The sequence below is a fragment of the Ovis aries genome, chromosome 1, assembly GCF_016772045.2.
Source record: "Ovis aries strain OAR_USU_Benz2616 breed Rambouillet chromosome 1, ARS-UI_Ramb_v3.0, whole genome shotgun sequence".
Classification (NCBI taxonomy): domain Eukaryota; kingdom Metazoa; phylum Chordata; class Mammalia; order Artiodactyla; family Bovidae; genus Ovis; species Ovis aries.
The window spans coordinates 69,823,572-69,841,464 of NC_056054.1; the positions used below are offsets into that span (position 1 = coordinate 69,823,572).

General features: G+C 37.0%; 1 protein-coding gene across 14 annotated transcripts in view; it reads right to left on the reverse strand.

Annotated features, from left to right (window-relative positions):
- Positions 1–17,893, reverse strand: part of EVI5 (ecotropic viral integration site 5) — a 237,931-nt gene that overhangs the window by 73,539 nt on the left and 146,499 nt on the right. For all 14 annotated transcript variants that reach the window (XM_060411667.1, XM_060411662.1, XM_012176230.4 and 11 more), the window contains 2 exons: positions 9,553–9,699; positions 595–690 (listed from right to left, as the gene is read on the reverse strand). In XM_060411667.1, coding sequence (XP_060267650.1) covers positions 595–690; positions 9,553–9,699 — 243 coding nt within the window. The remainder of the gene's footprint in view (positions 1–594; positions 691–9,552; positions 9,700–17,893) is intronic.

Here is a 17,893-nt window from a genome sequence, read left to right on the forward strand (position 1 = left end):
CACTCATAATCATAGCAGCATTACTCACAACAGCCAAAAGGCAGAAGCAATCTAAATCAATGAATAAACAGATAAACAAAAAGTAGTATGCACACAATGGAGTATTATTCAGCCACAAAAAAGGAAGGAAATTCTAATACAACATTACAACATGAATGAACCTTGAGGACATTACCCTTAGTAAAATAAGCCAGTCACAGAAAAACAAATACTCTATGATTTTACTTATGTGAGATTAATTAGAGGAGTCAAATTCAGAGACAGAAAGTACAAGGGTGGTTTCCAGGAGTTGAGGGAAGAGGGAATGTGGAGTTGTTGAACAGGCACAAGTTTCAGTTTTACAAGGTGAAGAGTTTTGGAAATTGGTTGCACAACAATGAGAATGTACTTAATGAAAGGCTGTATACATTAAAATTATAAATTTCACCACAATAAGTATATTTTTATTGCAGTTTAAAAAACTGGACTTGGAAGGGAGTATCGAAAACAGAAACACAGTCATTAGGATGAAGACATAACTCACTATCCAGGTGCAAAGGAAAGGGGAAATAACTGCACTATTATTACATTTACTTTACTATTTTCATATGGTACCTGGATTTCAAGCTCAGCAATGTGCTGCTGTAGTTCAGCAACAGCTGCTATGCTATCTGCTTCCCGGAGTCTCACAGCCATCACTTCTTCCTTGTTCTACGGTGGTAAACAAAACAAACCAAAAATAAACCACACAATAAACCAAACCATTAATAAAACATAAACACTGTAACTTGCCTCAAATTTAGAAAGTAACAAATAGACCCCTGATTAAATCAGAGGGGGGAAAAAAAGCCATTATAACTAACACAACATTGTAAATCAACTATACTCCAATTAAAAAATCTTTTTAAATGCCATTACATCTTGAACTTGGTATAAAATGAAGAATAAATATATAGAACAGCATTCCATCTTTAAGAGCACTTGTATATAAATATTGCTCAAACTTTTAAATTAAAAGTTAACTTAATTAAAGTTATTAAAATTACTGTTGACTGTGAAAAATTAATTTTTTATCCAAGAACAATTATTGAGAACTTTCAAATATGTAACTAGGACAATAGATTGATAGGGAATATAAATACTGTATATTAGCCATATAATATCTTTAAAATTACATTTTTTGAGGCAATGAATGTTAACGAATATTTACTTTATACTACAAAGGAGATAATAGAAGAGAAAGATGGGATATACAAAAATATATAATATTGAGGAAATATTAACTTCAGTTGAAATTTAGCAATCAGTATCAAAAATGGGCAGCATGGTGACCACAGGAGAAATTTAGCACCTGACAGTAATATCAAAAATTTTTAAAATTTCAAACCTAGTAAAAATATAATTAAACTTTTAAATTAAAATATATTCATTCTTTTATCTTTTTAGATATGATCCTGGTACTTCATTTCAAGCAAATATTGCTTTAAATATTTTTGCCAAGTTGTACACGGCCACTAAGTATAGTTTCTGCACCAAATTAATGACCAGCTCTCAAGCAAGTGTGTGTGTGTGTGTCCGTGTACAAATATGTCTGTATGTACATTTATAATATATTTTAAATCTAGATTGAAACAGCAGATGTACAGTATATAACAGTTAAGATATGTAGCACTCATTATTATAAATTCTACTTAGTCAATATATTCTCACAGAATACTTTCCCTAATTTTTGCCAAATCTTGTGTCCACAGGTCACCTACCACTGAAAATGAGGAAAAAGTAAAGTGTTGATGTGAACTCTGGTTAATTTTTGTTCGTGTTATTTATTCTGATAATAGAGTTATTATCATTCTGATAACAGTGATCAAATACTGGAGGAAAATTTCCTCAATATTATTGTGCTATTCATAATGTAAAGAGTGATGACACAACACATTTTGAAGCTTTAACAGTCTAGAGAAGGAGACAAAAACTCTAAAGGGCCAGATAGTAAATAATTTCAGACTTATGGGTCATACAGGCTATTACAACTACTCTATCCACCACAGGAGTGTGACAGTGGTCACAGACGATATACAAATGAATAAGAAATAAATGAATATATTTCAATATACAAATGAATGTATTCCAATAAAACTTTATTTACAGAAACAGGTAAACAGACAGATTTGGAACATGGGCTATAGTTTGCCAACTTCTGGTCTAGATAATCAACAAAAGAGTAAGTCAAGCTTTGATTTGTAGTTTGCCAATTCATGTGGTAAAACTACTCCCACCGTGGCTCCTTTCAACTTGACATAACATTAGGGAACATTAGTGAAGATAACATTAGTGGCACACCATGGTATTTCTACAATACAAATATAATTAAGTATAAATAATCTGAAATACACAAATGTAAAAATTAGGAAATCATGAAGTTTGAGTATTTACTATCATTTTATCATAATTTGTTGATTATGTTAAATAATTTAATTTTTAATATGGCTGTTTAACAATTGTGTCACAAAATTCCTGAAAATTTAACAATTGGTTCTTAAAAGTCTTTACCAGCTAGTTCCAGCACACCACTGTGTCTATGTTTAACAAAACTCAAATCTCTGTCACTTCCTTATTTTAAACCCTTTAATAGTACTCCACAGATCTTGAGATAACAGGTTCTTTTACTGGTGTCTAGGATTCTCCAAGATTTCTTCCCTATCTACTGCTCTAGCTTCATATATTACGAGTATTCCTTATCACACACTCCCCTCCAACTCGAATGAACTTTTAGTTCAAGCAAACAACCTTCTCTGTTTTGCTCTTCACATGTGTTATTCGCTTCGCCTAGTGAACTCTCTCTTGCCTTTCCTCAACTTCCTACATATCCTTAAGGTCTCAGCTGAATCATTCCTTAGTGAGCTTTCCTTGAACCATAAATCTAACACTAAACTCACATTACAGGATCCAATGTACCACCTCAATAATAGCACCACTCATACTGCATTGTAATGGTGTGTTTGTCTGTATCCTTTGCTAAGACAGAGCCCCTTGAGGACAAAGATCTCTTTCCAACAGCCAGCACCACCTTGCAACCACTGAGTGCGCCACTTAAAAAGCCTCATCCTTTAGCTTTAGCTAAGCCTGAAATGACTGTAACCTCATGAGACTCTAAATCAGAATCACTAGATGAAGCTGCTTCTGAATTTCAGATCCACAGAAACTCTGGGGTATTAGTGGTTACTATTATTTTAAGCTACTAAATTTTAGAGGTTATCTGTTAAACAGCAATAGATAACTAATACATATTTACTCTACTAATTTTAACATTGTATAAAAATATTATATCCATCAGGTAAAACACCAAATATTTGTGCACCAACTTTCTCCTACTTTTCCTCCCTCTCCAACCCAATCACTGAGTCGCTATAAAAATACTGGATTGATCTACTCTACTTTAGTTCCATTGCCAACACCTGAGCCAAAGCTAGCACCTCTGTCTTGTTCTATTACCTGATAATCTCATATCGCCTCTCTCCAAAGCCACCTCAAAACCATGTCCACACACAGTGGCATGTGTGTTCTTTTAAAAAATAATTATTAATTGTTACATGCATTATCTCCTAATAAAGTTAACTGCTGAAACCTTAAGCATATTTGCATAAATGCAAAATAGTTCCTCCAGTTCAGTTCAGTCGCTCAGTTGTGTACAACTCTTTGCAACCCCACGAACTGCAGCACGCCAGGCCTCCCTGTCCATCGCCAACTCCCAGAGTTCACCCAAACTCATGTCCATCGAGTTGGTGATGCCATCCAGCCATTTCATCCTCTGTCATCACCTTCTCCTCCTGCCCCCAATCTCTCCCAGTATCAGAGTCTTTTCAAATGAGTCAGCTCTTCGCATGAGGTGGCCAAAGTACTGGAGTTTCAGCTTCAGCATCAGTCCTTCCAGTGAACACCCAGGGCTGATCTCCTTTAGGATGGACTGGTTGGATCTCCTTGCAGTCCAAGGGACTCTCAAGAGTCTTCTCCAACACCACAGTTCAAAAGCATCAATTCTTCAGCAGTCAGCTTTCTTCACAGTCCAACTTTCACATCCATAGCCTTGACTAGATGGACCTTTGTTGGCAAAGTAATGTCTCTGCTTTTTAATATGCAATCTAGGTTGGTCATGAGTAAAGTCGCTCAGTCGTGTCTGACTCTTTGCAACCTCATGGACTGTAGCCTACTGGGGTCCTCCATCCATGGGATTTTCCAGGCAGAATACTGGAGTGGGTTGCCATTTCCTTCTCCAGGAGATCTTCCCAACCTAGGGATTGAACCCAGGTCTCCTGCATTGTAGGCAGACGCTCTACCATCTAAGCCACCAGAGAATGATCTCCTTGCAGTCTAAGTTGGTCATAATAGTTCCTCCAAATACTTATTAATTATTGTCCTATTGTGGTGGTTGTAGCAAATTCTTTGATACTCTTTCCTTCAGGAGTTGTAACTTAATGCCCTTTCCTCCACTTGGACCATTGTCTAGGCTCAGTAACTTGCCTGTAAGGAACAGAGTAGGAATGGGGGGACTTCTGTAGTGGAGAAAGCTAGCAGATACCAACTTAAGCAAATGACCAAAGTTAATAGGACCAGACGTAAGGCGTATTAATACAGAATGCCCCCTGATGGGCTTCCCAGATGGCTCACTGGTAAAGAATATGCTGCCATTGCTAGAGACGCAGGTTTGAACCCTGGGTCAAAGTCCACTGGAGGAAGATGTGGCCACCCACTCCAGTATTCTTGCCTGGGAAAACCCATGGACAGAGAAGCCTGGCGGGGCTATAGTCCATGGGGCTGCAAAAGAGCTGGACACAACTTAGCAACTGAACATATACATGACCCTGATATAATATACTAAGAAAGGGCCTAAGACATACAACCTCAGTCTAAGTGTAAGAAAACATCAGACAATCCTAAATTGAAGGATTTCTACAACATACCTCACAGATCAAAGAAGAATGAGACATGATGGGGAAATCTGAATGAAGTCTGTAATTCAGTAATAAAATTATTACTAATGTTCATTTCTTAGTACTAATAAATGTGTCATGTTTATGTAACAGGTTAAAATTAGGAGGAGCTGATTAAAGGGTATATGGGAACTCTCTGTACCATCTTTGCCACTTTACTGTAAACATAAAATTATTTCAAAAGTAAAAGTAAAAAACTGAAGCAAAGGACTTCCCTGGTGGTCCATTGGTTAAGAATCTGCCTGCCAATGCAGGGGATAGGGGTTTAATCCCTAGTCCAGGAAGATTCCACATGCTGCAGGGCAACTAAGCTGTGTGTCACAACTACTGAGCCCACGTGCTTCTGAAGCCTGCAAGCTCAAAAGCCTGTGCTCTGCAACAAGAGAAGCTACTACAAAGAGAAGCCCCCATGCCACAACTAAAGAGAAGCCCCCACTCACAACTAGAGAAAAAGCTCTTGTAAAGCAAAGACCCAGCACAAACAAAAATAAAATAATGAATAAAATTTAAATAAAAAACTGAAGCAAATATAGCAAATCAAAAAAATGTACCATGTTTTTTATCTTACCTCTCAGTGGCCTCCCACAGCATTTAAGAGTAAAACTCAAACTTGTTACCATGACCTATAAATATCTACATGGTAAGAAGCTAAGTCCTAGCTTACCTCCCTGGCTTTATCTCATTCAGCTCTGCATTATATATGAGACTCAGCAACCAAGTTCTTTCCTGCTTTCTGGGTCTTGATCTCTGACCTTTTTCATGTAAGGATCTCCCCCTCTACTCTTCATATGGCTGGTTCTTTCTTATTCTTCAGCTCCGATACCATCTCCTGGCACTTGATCTTAATTACCACTTCCTCTAACTTCTCACTCTATAGAACATTATTACTAATGATATTTTCTATTTCTTATTTATTGTTTCAATAAACATTAGGTCTACCTTCTCCATTTCCGTATCCCCAATGCTTGCAAGAATAACCTACAAGAAGACACCCAAATATTTGACAAATATGTACGCTGACGTTATCATTCTTTTTAGTCTCATAATTTCACCTCCTCCAATCCCTATTTGAAAATCACTGTCCTAGAACATATAAATTACATCTAATTAAAATGAAAAGATTTTGTTATACAATTTGTAAGAAACATGATAAATTAACAGGTACCATCATGCCCTGCACATCAAAGCACAAAATGGTACAAACCTAAGGAGAGTAATTACACAAAAACTATGAAAAGTACCAAGGTATTTACTCTCTGACCAAGCAATCAAATTTATAGTAATTTATTCTATAGAAATGTATAGATATACCTCTATACATTTGAGATTATGTATGTACGAAGTTATTCACTATACACTGCTTGTAGTAGTAAAACATGGGGAACAAACCATGTATCCATCAATATGGACCTAGTTAAGGATGCTGTGGTATATACATGCAATGGAAAATAATGTGTCTTAGAAACTAACGAGGAGACTCTAAGCACTGATGACAGAAAGCTGCACAAAACATATAAACATAAAAAGCAAAAAGCAGAATATACTACTGTTTGCTAACTTTCACATAAGACTGTGAGAAGAAAAAGTATATACTTTTAATTACTAGTATCTGCCTAAAAGAAACTCTAAAGGAAGTTACCAGAAAATAATAAAAGCCATTATCTGGGGAAAAAATAAAGGGGTGTACGTGGTAGGGTCAGGAAGAGAATAAGATAAAAAGCATTTAAATGTTTTTGTTTATATTTAGCTTTAAAAACATCAAAGCATTATGAAAAATGCACAATATTAAGCTACTAAAAATTACATATAAGCAACAGGTTTAATTTCTTGTTTTCTTCCTATCATTATTCCATATATGCACAATATTATAATCATAAAATACTTTGCTCAGCTTTCCTCACTTAACATTATTTATTACACAATTTTATAAGTTTGTATATGAATATGTAATACCTTTTCTCCTGGAGATAAAAAATTATATATCTGTTATTAGAGCATAAAATCTTTCTATAATTTTCAAATTTAGATTTATACAGGAAATCCAACAATCTTATCACTGAAATTCTGGGGGCCAGGTATGTCATGGAATTTCAGATTTTTCAGACTTTAGAAGAGTAATAAGGTGCATAAATGGAACACTATACTATCCAATGGGTTCTGAGGCAGTGTCCAAAATGAAACAGTATGCTCAATGCTCAACAAAAATGAAGCAGTGATGTATAAGTACTCAAACCAAGTGGGATAAATAACAATGATAAATGGCTATGTATTAGTTCAAATCAAGTTCTGCTTCCAAATGAATTTGTGTGAAATTTATGAAAAGATGTAGGTTTCAAAGTGTTTTGGATTTTCATATTGGGGATCTTAGACTTATATTGTTTGAAGTTGGAACACTCAAATTCAATTACAGAGGGAAAATAATGCAGTATCCCAGACTTCCCCAGTGGTATGGTGGATGAGAATCTGTCTGCCAATGCAGGGAACACAGGTTCAGTCCCTGGTTCTGAAAGAGTCCACATGCCATAGCAGCTAAGACTGTGTACCACACCCACTGAAGCGTGAATGCCAAGAGCCTGTGCTCCCCAATAACAAAAGCCACCACAATGAGAAGTCCGCACACTGCAATGAAGAGTAGCCCCCGCTTGCTGCAACTAGAAAAAGTCCGCAAGCAGCAACAAAGACACAGTGCAGCCAAAAAAACAAAATGAAATTAAAAACAAGCAAAAACAGCATCCTGCTTTACATCAATGAAAAACAACACGAGCTTTAATAATTACTTATCAACAAACCACAAGCTATAATCACATAAAATGAAATGAAAACTATCAGATTTATATAACTGAAAGACTAGCTCTCTGAAAAAGTTCGGTTTATTGCTGAATTGTTTCAATATGACAAAGTAAAATATTTAACACTTAATCAGAATGTGCCAGATACTAGGGTGACAATTAAAATTGGTCATGCTGGAAATCTGCAAAAGGCATTTAAAAAATTTGAATAAACCAATATACACCTTAAACACAGGGGAGATTTCAGAATCACCATCTGTATATACTTTACAGAGGTATTAATGAAAAGTTAAAGTTAAATAAGATCTCATATCAGTTCTCAGAATTCTGAATGTGGGCCCATTACTTACACAAATTCAAAGCAAACAATTATTTTCACTGGCAAACTCCCCAAATATTTATTTCCAAATAGCACTTTACTTTGATTAAAAGGTGCTAAGGTATTTGGGGTACAATATTAAATCCAGTACCAATGTTATCAACATGTTTAAAGGAAATCATATCAATAATAAAATACTAAATTTAGTTCTTTATTAAAAATAAGTCAGGACAGACACTGCAAAATAAAAAACTGAAAAAGATATTAGTATAATAAATCAAATTGATGTAATCTCATGTTACATCATCTTATTTTTAAATTAGCCTAGGGAATTTCCTGGCAGTCCAATGGTTAGGACTCAGCACTTTCCCTGCCGTGGCTTGGGTTCAATCCCAGGTCCAAGAATTAAGATCCCACAAAACAGAAAAAAAGAAGCACACTTAGTCACATACTTCAGGAGGGACTACTCTTACATTAGTACAAATTTCAGTACTGCCTACAGATTTCTGTCAGAGTAAACTGTAACAGTCATCCATATTTATTAGGATGTAATTTCATCTCTGGATTTCAGTGACACTGATAAACCACTCAAGCTTCACTTTTGGTTTTTAATGACACTAGAACAAGTTGATGGAATTACAGCTTTATATCTGCCATTGAAAGTCTTATTTCTTATCATAGAATAAGGCTGGAACCTTTAAAGGGCATTATTCCTACTCTCTCACCATGGAAAGATGAATGTCTAGTTTTTTTGAAAAAATCTCATAAACAAAACCAAACTTACCAAAAAACAAACTTGCCCTCGTAATTCATTCTAATGTTTACCACAGTCATCTCTTTAGTTATTTCACAAACACACATACATACAACCCCTCTCCTTCCACCCCAGTTTCCAACTTCACCTTCTCTCATCATTGTTGTATTATGAATTTATTTAAGGAAAAAAAATACTTGCATTCAAAAACTTTTCCATGCTTTATGAATCCAAACACCCCATAAAAATTTAAAAGATCGATTAAAATAATAACTTGAAATTCACACAATTTTGCCAACCTTTGGGTACACACACAGCTCTTTTATTCTCTATCCAGAAAACATATATCAATATTGACAGCTCACTAATAAGGTGCCAATCAAAGCAGAGTAGACCCAACTTCTCTAAATTACCTATCTTTCTGGTTGAGACATTAAAAGTTTCAGTTTTAAAGGGCTACAGGTCAACAGAGATACCAACCTTCAATCACTTGGTTAACTTAATTTCCTAACCAAGTGATTGAAAATGAAGTTTCCAGCCTGAAATTTACCCAGAGCATGATGAGGTAACCTGGCCCAAAATCAACTGCCAAACTAAGTTCAGGAAAAGTAGGAAATAAGACTAGTTTCTTTTAGTTTTATGATAATGTACTCAGTGATGAGATAAAAACAAAAAACATTATTATATTGACTAAAACATAAACTTGCTAGTTGATATGTTTACCTTGCATTCAATCTCTGCTTGTTTGCGCTTTGCTTCACTCAGTTGGGTAAGCAATCCCTTGTTCTGTGCAGAAAGATATTGCACCTTCTCCTGTAGATTGGTCACCTCTTGCTCTGCTCTTCGAAGATGATTACTATTGATCTGGTTCTAACAATTAAAAATATAAATACAGAATACAGATAAAAATATAAATATGAGAATACAGATAAAAGGCCTGAAAAAACTGGTGGCTCAGAAGGTAAAGAATCTGCCTGCAATGCAGGAGATAGGGTTCAACCCCTGGGTTGGGAAGATTCCCTGGAGATGGGAACGGGAACCCACTTGAGTATTCTTGCCTGAAGAATTCCACGGACCGAGGAACCTGGCGGGCTATAGTCCACGGGGTGGCAAAGAGTTGGACATGACTGAGTGACTATCACAAAACTTATAAATTTCTAGGTGTGTATATTATGTCTCAGCAATATTTTCAATGTTATTGTTAGTTATAGGTCTATTTTATTCAACAAATAGTTAACTACTTAAAAAAATTATAAAACTGCTTTAAAAATCAAGAGAATGCGTAAGGGTCACATTAGAAACTTTCATTAAAGATCCATTTACCTTTCATACAATAAATATCTTTTAACTATAAGGATGCTTATACAGAAGTTTTAGGTATAAATTTCTGAAACAGGCAATATGGTATAAACAGATAGATACAGAGATATGATGTATTTAACTCCCCTTTCCAGTTCACAAAAGCAAGCACAGACTGCTGAAAAGATATCACCACCACTTACTGAACTGCAAACTTTTTGATGTCACACCGTGTCATGTTAACTACATTCCTATAATGTATAGCACAGTCTGTTCATGGCTTATGGACTAGCTTTGAATTCTGGCTTGCCATTTGGTGATTAAACAAACTAATTAATATCCAATTTCTATTTCCTCATTTGAAAAATGTACACAGGGCTTCCCAGGTGATTCAGTGGTAAAGAATCTCTTGCAATGTAGGAGACTTGGGATGGATCCTTAAGTTGGGAAGATTCTCTGGAGAAGAAAATGGCAACTCACTCCAGTATTCTTGTCTGGGAAATCCCATAGGCAGAGAAGCCAGGCAGGCTACAGTCCATGGGGTTGCAAAACAGCTGGACAAGACGTATTGACTATACAACAATAATACTTTTTTTTTTTTTTAAAGAAAACCATATGTAAAATACTGTCTATTTTTCATTTAATTCTCTTTACAATTAGTTCATGAACTGTAGCCCCCTAGGCTCCTCTGCCCCTGGGATTCTCCAGGCAAGAATACTGGAGTGGGTTGCCGTTCCCTTCTCGAGGAGACCTTCCTGACACAGGGATTGAACGCAGGTCTCCTGGATTACAGGCAGATTCTTTACTTTTCTGAGCCACCAGAGAAGCCCTTTTAGTTTCTGGGATACAGCAAAATGATTCAATTATGTGTGTATATATATATATATATATTTTTTTCCCGTTTTAAATACTTTTCCATTATGGTTTATTATAGGATATTGAATATAGTTCCCTTTGCTATACAATAGGACCTTAACATTATAGATCATGAATTCACTGACATGAGGTAGTTTTCATATTCAGGCTTGACTCAGCTTGAGTTTCTCAATTCTTAATTACTCTATTAGGGGCCTGAAAGAAACAGTAAACATTTTCATAACCAAACACAGGCAAAATTCAGCTCCTCATTTAACAATTTCTCAATCTTGGTGAAGCTATCTAATTCTATCAAGTTTTAGTACACTAATAGAAGTGTAGATATTACTGCTTGACTTTTAAGGCTGTGTTCTGGGAATTACATGAGAAAAGTTTATGAAAGTAGTTCTCTCCTAATGCTTGAAAGAGAAGACATTTAACAAATACTCGATTATTACTATTACTAAACCTATTCTAACTCATTCTATGAAAATGATCCTGCCTCCAGTTACCATTAAAACAAGTAACTATACTTCAGAGGGACACACCTTCAACATACACTCCAAAACTCCTCCCTGTACCCCTAAATACCATTCCATGCTCCAAAATTACAAAATATTCACACAAATAATTAAAACCTAAGAATTGACTATGAGTGAGAAATGGCAGACAAAAAATATGCTAGATTCTTAAGAACTTTAGATAATAATCACATGAGGATTTTATACAAAATAGTTTACATATTTACATATTAAACATAAAAAGAAGCATAAACAAAGAACTAGTCACTGTCAAAATACCAGCAAATTTGAAAGATAACCAAATATAATTTCCAAAATTAACAGACACTGATAACAAATTCAATTAAAGGGTTAAATGGGAGATTAAACATGATGAGGGCTTCCCTGGTGGCTCAGTCAGTAAAGAATCTGTCTGCAATGCAGGAGACTCAGGTTCAATCCCTGGGTCAGGAAGACCCCCTGGAGACGACCATGGGAACCCACTCCAGTATTCCTGCCTGGAGAATTCCATGGACTGAGAAGCCTGGCAGGCTACAGCACCTGGGGTTGCAAAGAGTCGGACTTTCCTGGTAGCTCAGCTTGTGAAGAATCCATTGCAATGCAGGAGACCCTGGTTTGACTCCTGAGTCATGAAGATCCCCTAAGGAAGGGAAGGGTACCCACTCCAGTATTCTTGGGCTTCCCTGGTGTTTCAGACAGTAAAAAATCTGCCTGCAATGTGGGAGACCTGGGTTCGATCCCTAGATTGGGAAGATCCCCTGGAGGAGGGCATGGCAACCCTCTCCAGTATTCTTGCCTGGACAATCCCCTTGAGCAGAGGAGCCTGGCAGGCTACAGTCCATGGGGTCAGAAAAAGTCAGATAAAACTAAGCAACTAAGAACTAGACACAATGAAGAAAAAATTAGTGCCCCAGAAGATGTCAAGAGACAGAAAAGAGAATAAAAAGGTATAAAATATACTTTACAGGTGTTGCCCCCCACCAAAAAAAGTGAGCTGTGATGGCTTAAGAAGATGATAATAATTGAGAATTTTTACAACAAAAATCACATATGCATCTATACCCTAGGAAGCACAATTAGTTCCAAATACTATTTGGGATAAATAGAAATAAATCCTTATCAAAATGCATTATATCAAAACTTATAGAATACTAAAGTAAAGCAGAGGCAAATCAAGGGAAAAACAGTATCTGTGAAAGTGGAAAGTGAAATATCTAGCAGACAACTCAACAGGAAAAACTGGTAGTGTTTAAAAAAAAATTCATCCTATAAAAGTATACTCAGCCAACTATCACAGAAGAGAGAAAAGTACATTTATTTTAAGAAAGTGAGAGAGTTTACAACTCATCATTGAAACTGGGAGGAAACTATTAAATAAAAGTAAGAATAGAGCAAAAAAACTAGCAAGCAGGTAGACAAAACCACAAGCTTCCCTTGTGGCTCAGCTGGTAAAGAATCTGCCTGCAGTGCAGGAGACCTGAGTTCGATCCCTGGGTTGGGAAGATCCCCTGGAGAAGGGAAAGGCTACCCACTCAAGTATTCTGGCCTGGAGAATCCACGGACTGTATAGAGTCACAAACAGTTGGACATGACTGAGCGACTTTCACTTTCACTTTTCAACCAAAACCACAGGAATATTGACTCCATAAGACAATAATGTCTAGGAATTTGGAGGTAAAAAAATTATAGGAATTTGGAGGCACAATAATAGTAAGATGTAAGACTAGAAGATGAAAGAGCACATGGGAGTTCTTCTAAGGACCTAATACAATTTGGAAAAAAACAGAGATAATTAGTAACTTTAGACTTTGTTCCATCAGGGAAGCATTTTTTTTTTCCAGGTAATAAACACTAGTAGAAAAGAAAAGGAATTATAAAAGCCAAATTAATATGGGAATACCAGACCACCTTACCTGCCTTCTGGGAAATCTATATGCAGGTCAAGAAGCAACAGATAGAACTGGACACTGAACAACAGACTGGTTCCCAATTGGGAAAGGAGTACGTCAAGGCTGTATATCGTCACCCTGCTTATTTAACTTATATTCAGAGTATCTCATGTGAAATGCTGGGCTGGATGAAGCACAAGCTGGAATCAAGATTGCCAGGAGAAATATCAATAACCTCAGTTATGCAGATGACACCACCCTTATGGCAGAAAGTGAAGAGGAACTAAAAGCCTCTTGATGAAAGTGAAAGTGGAGAGTGAAAAAGCTGGCTTAAAACTCAACATTCAGAAAACAAAGATCATGGCATCCAGTCCCACCACTCATGGCAAATAGATGGGGAAACAATGGAAACAGTAAGAGACTTCATTTTTTTGGGCTCCAAAATCACTGCAGATGGTGACTGCAGCCATGAAATTAAAAGATGCTTGCTCCTCGGAAGAAAAGCTATGACAAACCTAGACAGCATATTAAAAAGCAGAGACACTTTGCTAACAAAGGTCCACCTATGGTTTTCCAGTAGTCATGTATGGATGTGAGAGTTGGAACCATTAAGAAAGCTGAGCGCTGAAGAACTGATGCTTTTGAACTGTGGTGTTGAAGACTCTTGAGAGTCCCTTGGATTGCAAGGAGATACAACCAGTCAATCCTAAAGGAAATCAGTCCTGAATATTCATTGGAAGGACTGATGTTAAAGCTGAAACTCCAATACTTTGGCCACTTGATGCAAAGAACTGTCTCACTGGAAAGACCCTGATGCTGGGAAAGACTGAAGGCAGGAGGAGAAGGGGACGACAGAGGATGAGGTGGTTGGACTGCATTATCAATTCGATGGACATGAGCTTGAGCAAGCTTTGGGAGTTCATGATGGACAGGGAAGCCTGGGCGTGCTGCAGTCTATAGGGCCGCAAAGAGTCGGACATGACTGAGCAACTGAACTGAATAGAAGGAAAAAGAAAAACAAATTCAATAAAAAGCGAGAAAGGAGGAAAAAACATAGAAAAAAGGAGATAGAGTATAAAATAAAATAATTTCAAATACATCATAATAAAGACTTTTGATTTCTGATTGAGGATGTAGAGTCAGAAAGAACACTGGTTTTCAATTTAAAAAAAAAGGGCAGCCAAACTCTAAGTTCATGACTACTGTTGAACACACTGAGAGGTCACAGGACAACTAACCAGCCCCAAATCTAAGAAGGGACGTGGCAGAAGCTGTTAAGAATAATTCACCTGAATAAACATCAAACTGGTGGAGCATAAGTATGGGCTGGTTAGAATGCATGGAGCCACAGGGACAAAAGAGTTCACAAACTCTTGTACATTTTTCTTCAACAGAACAGACCAAAAAGATGGATGAGAGTCTTGAGAAACAGATCTCCATAGTACAGGCCTCAGGGAGGGGGAAAGGGCACTAATCCTTGCTTATCTCCTCTAGGGAACCAAAGGTTAATTTGCTTGGAGCAGAACAACAAACACTGCTGTCCCCTGGGCACTGGGAAAACAGGTGCATCTGGGGAAGGGGCTGCACTATAGCTTGGGAATAGGGTGCCCGATGGTTCAGATGGTAAAGAATCTGCCTGCAGGGTAGGAGACCTGGGTTTGATCCCTGGGTTGGGACAATCCCCTGGAGAAGGGCATAACAACCCACTCCAGTATTCTTGCCTAAAGAATTCCATGGACAGAGGAGCCTGGTAGGCTACAGTTCATGGGGTTTCAAAGAGTCAGACACGACTGAGCGACTAACACACAGGACAGGAGCACTAATGAGGCCAAATGCCCCAGATACAGGAACACACTAATGCAGCGAAAGATTGTGGCTTTCTCAGAACAACAGGGCAGACGTGTTCTCTGCTCTTCTAGTTTCCTGTGGAACAAAAGTAACAGTGGGACACTGCTGGGGACTAACAACTCCTCAAGTGCTGTGCAAAGAGAAGACCTAAAGATAGTGAGAAAACCCTCTGGCAAACCAGCCCCTAACCTAAAAATAAGACATTGCTAGAGGAATTTGAAGCCTGTGGTGCAATGAGGGTAACCACAGAAACAACAAACCTCAAGCCTGCCCAACTCCTGACTGTATTAACTCAAACCCCCCACATTAAAGGCCTAGTAGAAGGAAAGATGTACCCATTTCCAGGCATACAAACCATTTACTTTAGTCTACTCTCCTACACAAGATGCACATCTAGTTTAAAAAAAAAAATTACATAGCATAGGAAAAGGTAAAAAAACCAAACACTTCCAAGAGATACAGCAATCAACAGAACCAGCCTCATATATGACACAGATATTGAAGTTTTCTGACAGGGAATTTAAATTAAGGGCTCTATGGGAAAGGTGGAAGATATGCAACATCAGATAGGTAATATCAGCAAGGAAATGAAGACTGTAAGAATTAAAAGGAAATAGTAGAAGTAAAAAGCATAGTAACAGAGTAAAGAACGTCTTCAATGGCTCATCAGACAACTCACAAAGTGTAGGAAAGAATCAATGAACTTAGTGATAAATCAAGAGAAATAGGTCAGTCAACAGAAACTGAAGTACAATGAGGAAAAATAATGGGAAGGCAAAGAATAACCAAGAATTGCTGGACAACATCAAAAATTTAATGTAGGTATGACTGGAATTCCTGAAGAAGAGAGTGTGGGACAATAAGTATGTGATGAAATAATGACCAAGAAATTTCCAAATTTCATGGCAGTCACAAATTCACAGTTCCCAGAAGCTCAAGGAAAAAACAAGCAAAAGTCACAGCAAGTCAAATTGTATTTCCCTAGGAAATTGTCCACTTCATCTAAAGATTCGAATTTCAAATGTATCGCTTAAACATGCCCACAAAACAAAAAGACAAGACTGTTTAAAGGAATGAATTCCAGGGACTTCCCCGGTGGTTCAGTGGTCTTTGCTTCCACTGCAGGGGGCAGGGGTTCCATTCACTGGTAGGGGAACTGAGATCCCAACTGCCCCATGACCAAAAAAAAAAAAAGAGTTAAAAGGAATGAATTCCAGCAAATATTTAAGTAACAGGTAATTTCAATCTTACAAAAAACTTCTGAGAATAGAAAAAGTTAAATACAAGCCAACTCATTTATCAAACTTACTATAACCTTGGTGCCAAAACCAGATAAAAGTCTCTCCGCAAAAGAAAATTATAGTACAATCTAATTCAGGTACCAAAAAAATCTAAATTATGAAAAACCTGATTCCTGCAATGGGAATATGTTGTGTATGTTTCTGTGTCTGCCCTCATATCACAAACCTGTATTTTGATAACTGTACCTCAATATAACTAGTTTTCTTCGCAACCCTATATATTTTATTTTATGCATTAAAAAACGTTATTTTGAAAAGAGGTTCATAGGTTTCAGGCTCCCAAAGGGGTGCATGGCACACAAAAGAGATAAGAACCCCTGTACTAAAGAAACTCCTATTGGAGATATACATAAGGCAACATGCAAGAACGTTCAGGGCAGCAATGTCTGTAATAGCAAATGTCAGTACAAGGAGGAAAGCGGCTCCATAAACTAAGGTATACTTACCAGGTGCACTGTTCTAAAAGTCATTAAAATGAAGGTACTGGAGCTACATGTATCAGCAAGGACCTATTTCTTAATCTGGATGCTGGATACATGGGTGTTTAACGCAATATTCTTTAGATAACCAACATACCACACTATTTTATTTTTCTCACTTTGCAATGAGAAAGCATCATGGATCATCACCAGTACATGCACTGACATTTAGGAACCATATCCATTAGCCAGGTATAGTGCAAAATACAAATTCCTTAGGAAGGTTTTCTCCTTTCCAAATTTCTTCTAGGTTTTCCAAACCACCTAGTTGGAATTAACTGTCCTGTCCTATTCTTCATAGCAATTTGTATTTAATTCTCTAATTACAAATTTATGAATTATATAGTGCTTCCAGTTTTATTGATAAATTAGAGATACCAAGGGAACATTTCATGCAAAGATGAGCTCAATAAAGGACAGAAATGGTATGGACCTAACAGAAGCAGAAGATATTAAGAAGAGGTGGCAAGAATACACAGAAGAACTGCACAAAAAAGAACTTCACAACCCAGATAATCACGCTGGTGTGATCACTCACACTCACCTAGAGCCAGACATCCTGGAATGCGAAGTCAAGTGGGCCTTAGAAAGCATCACTACTAACAAAGCTAGTGGAGGTGATGGAATTCCAGTTAAGCTATTTCAAATCCTAAAAGATGATGCTGTGAAAGTGCTACACTCAATATGCCAGCACATTTGGAAAACTCAGCAGTGGCCACAGGACTGGAAAAGGTCCATTTTCATTCCAATACCAAAGAAAGGCAATGCCAAAGAATGTTCAAACTACCACACAATTGTACTCATCTCACACACTAGTAAAGTAATGCTCAAAATTCTCCAAGCCAGGCTTCAGCAATATGTGAACCATGAAC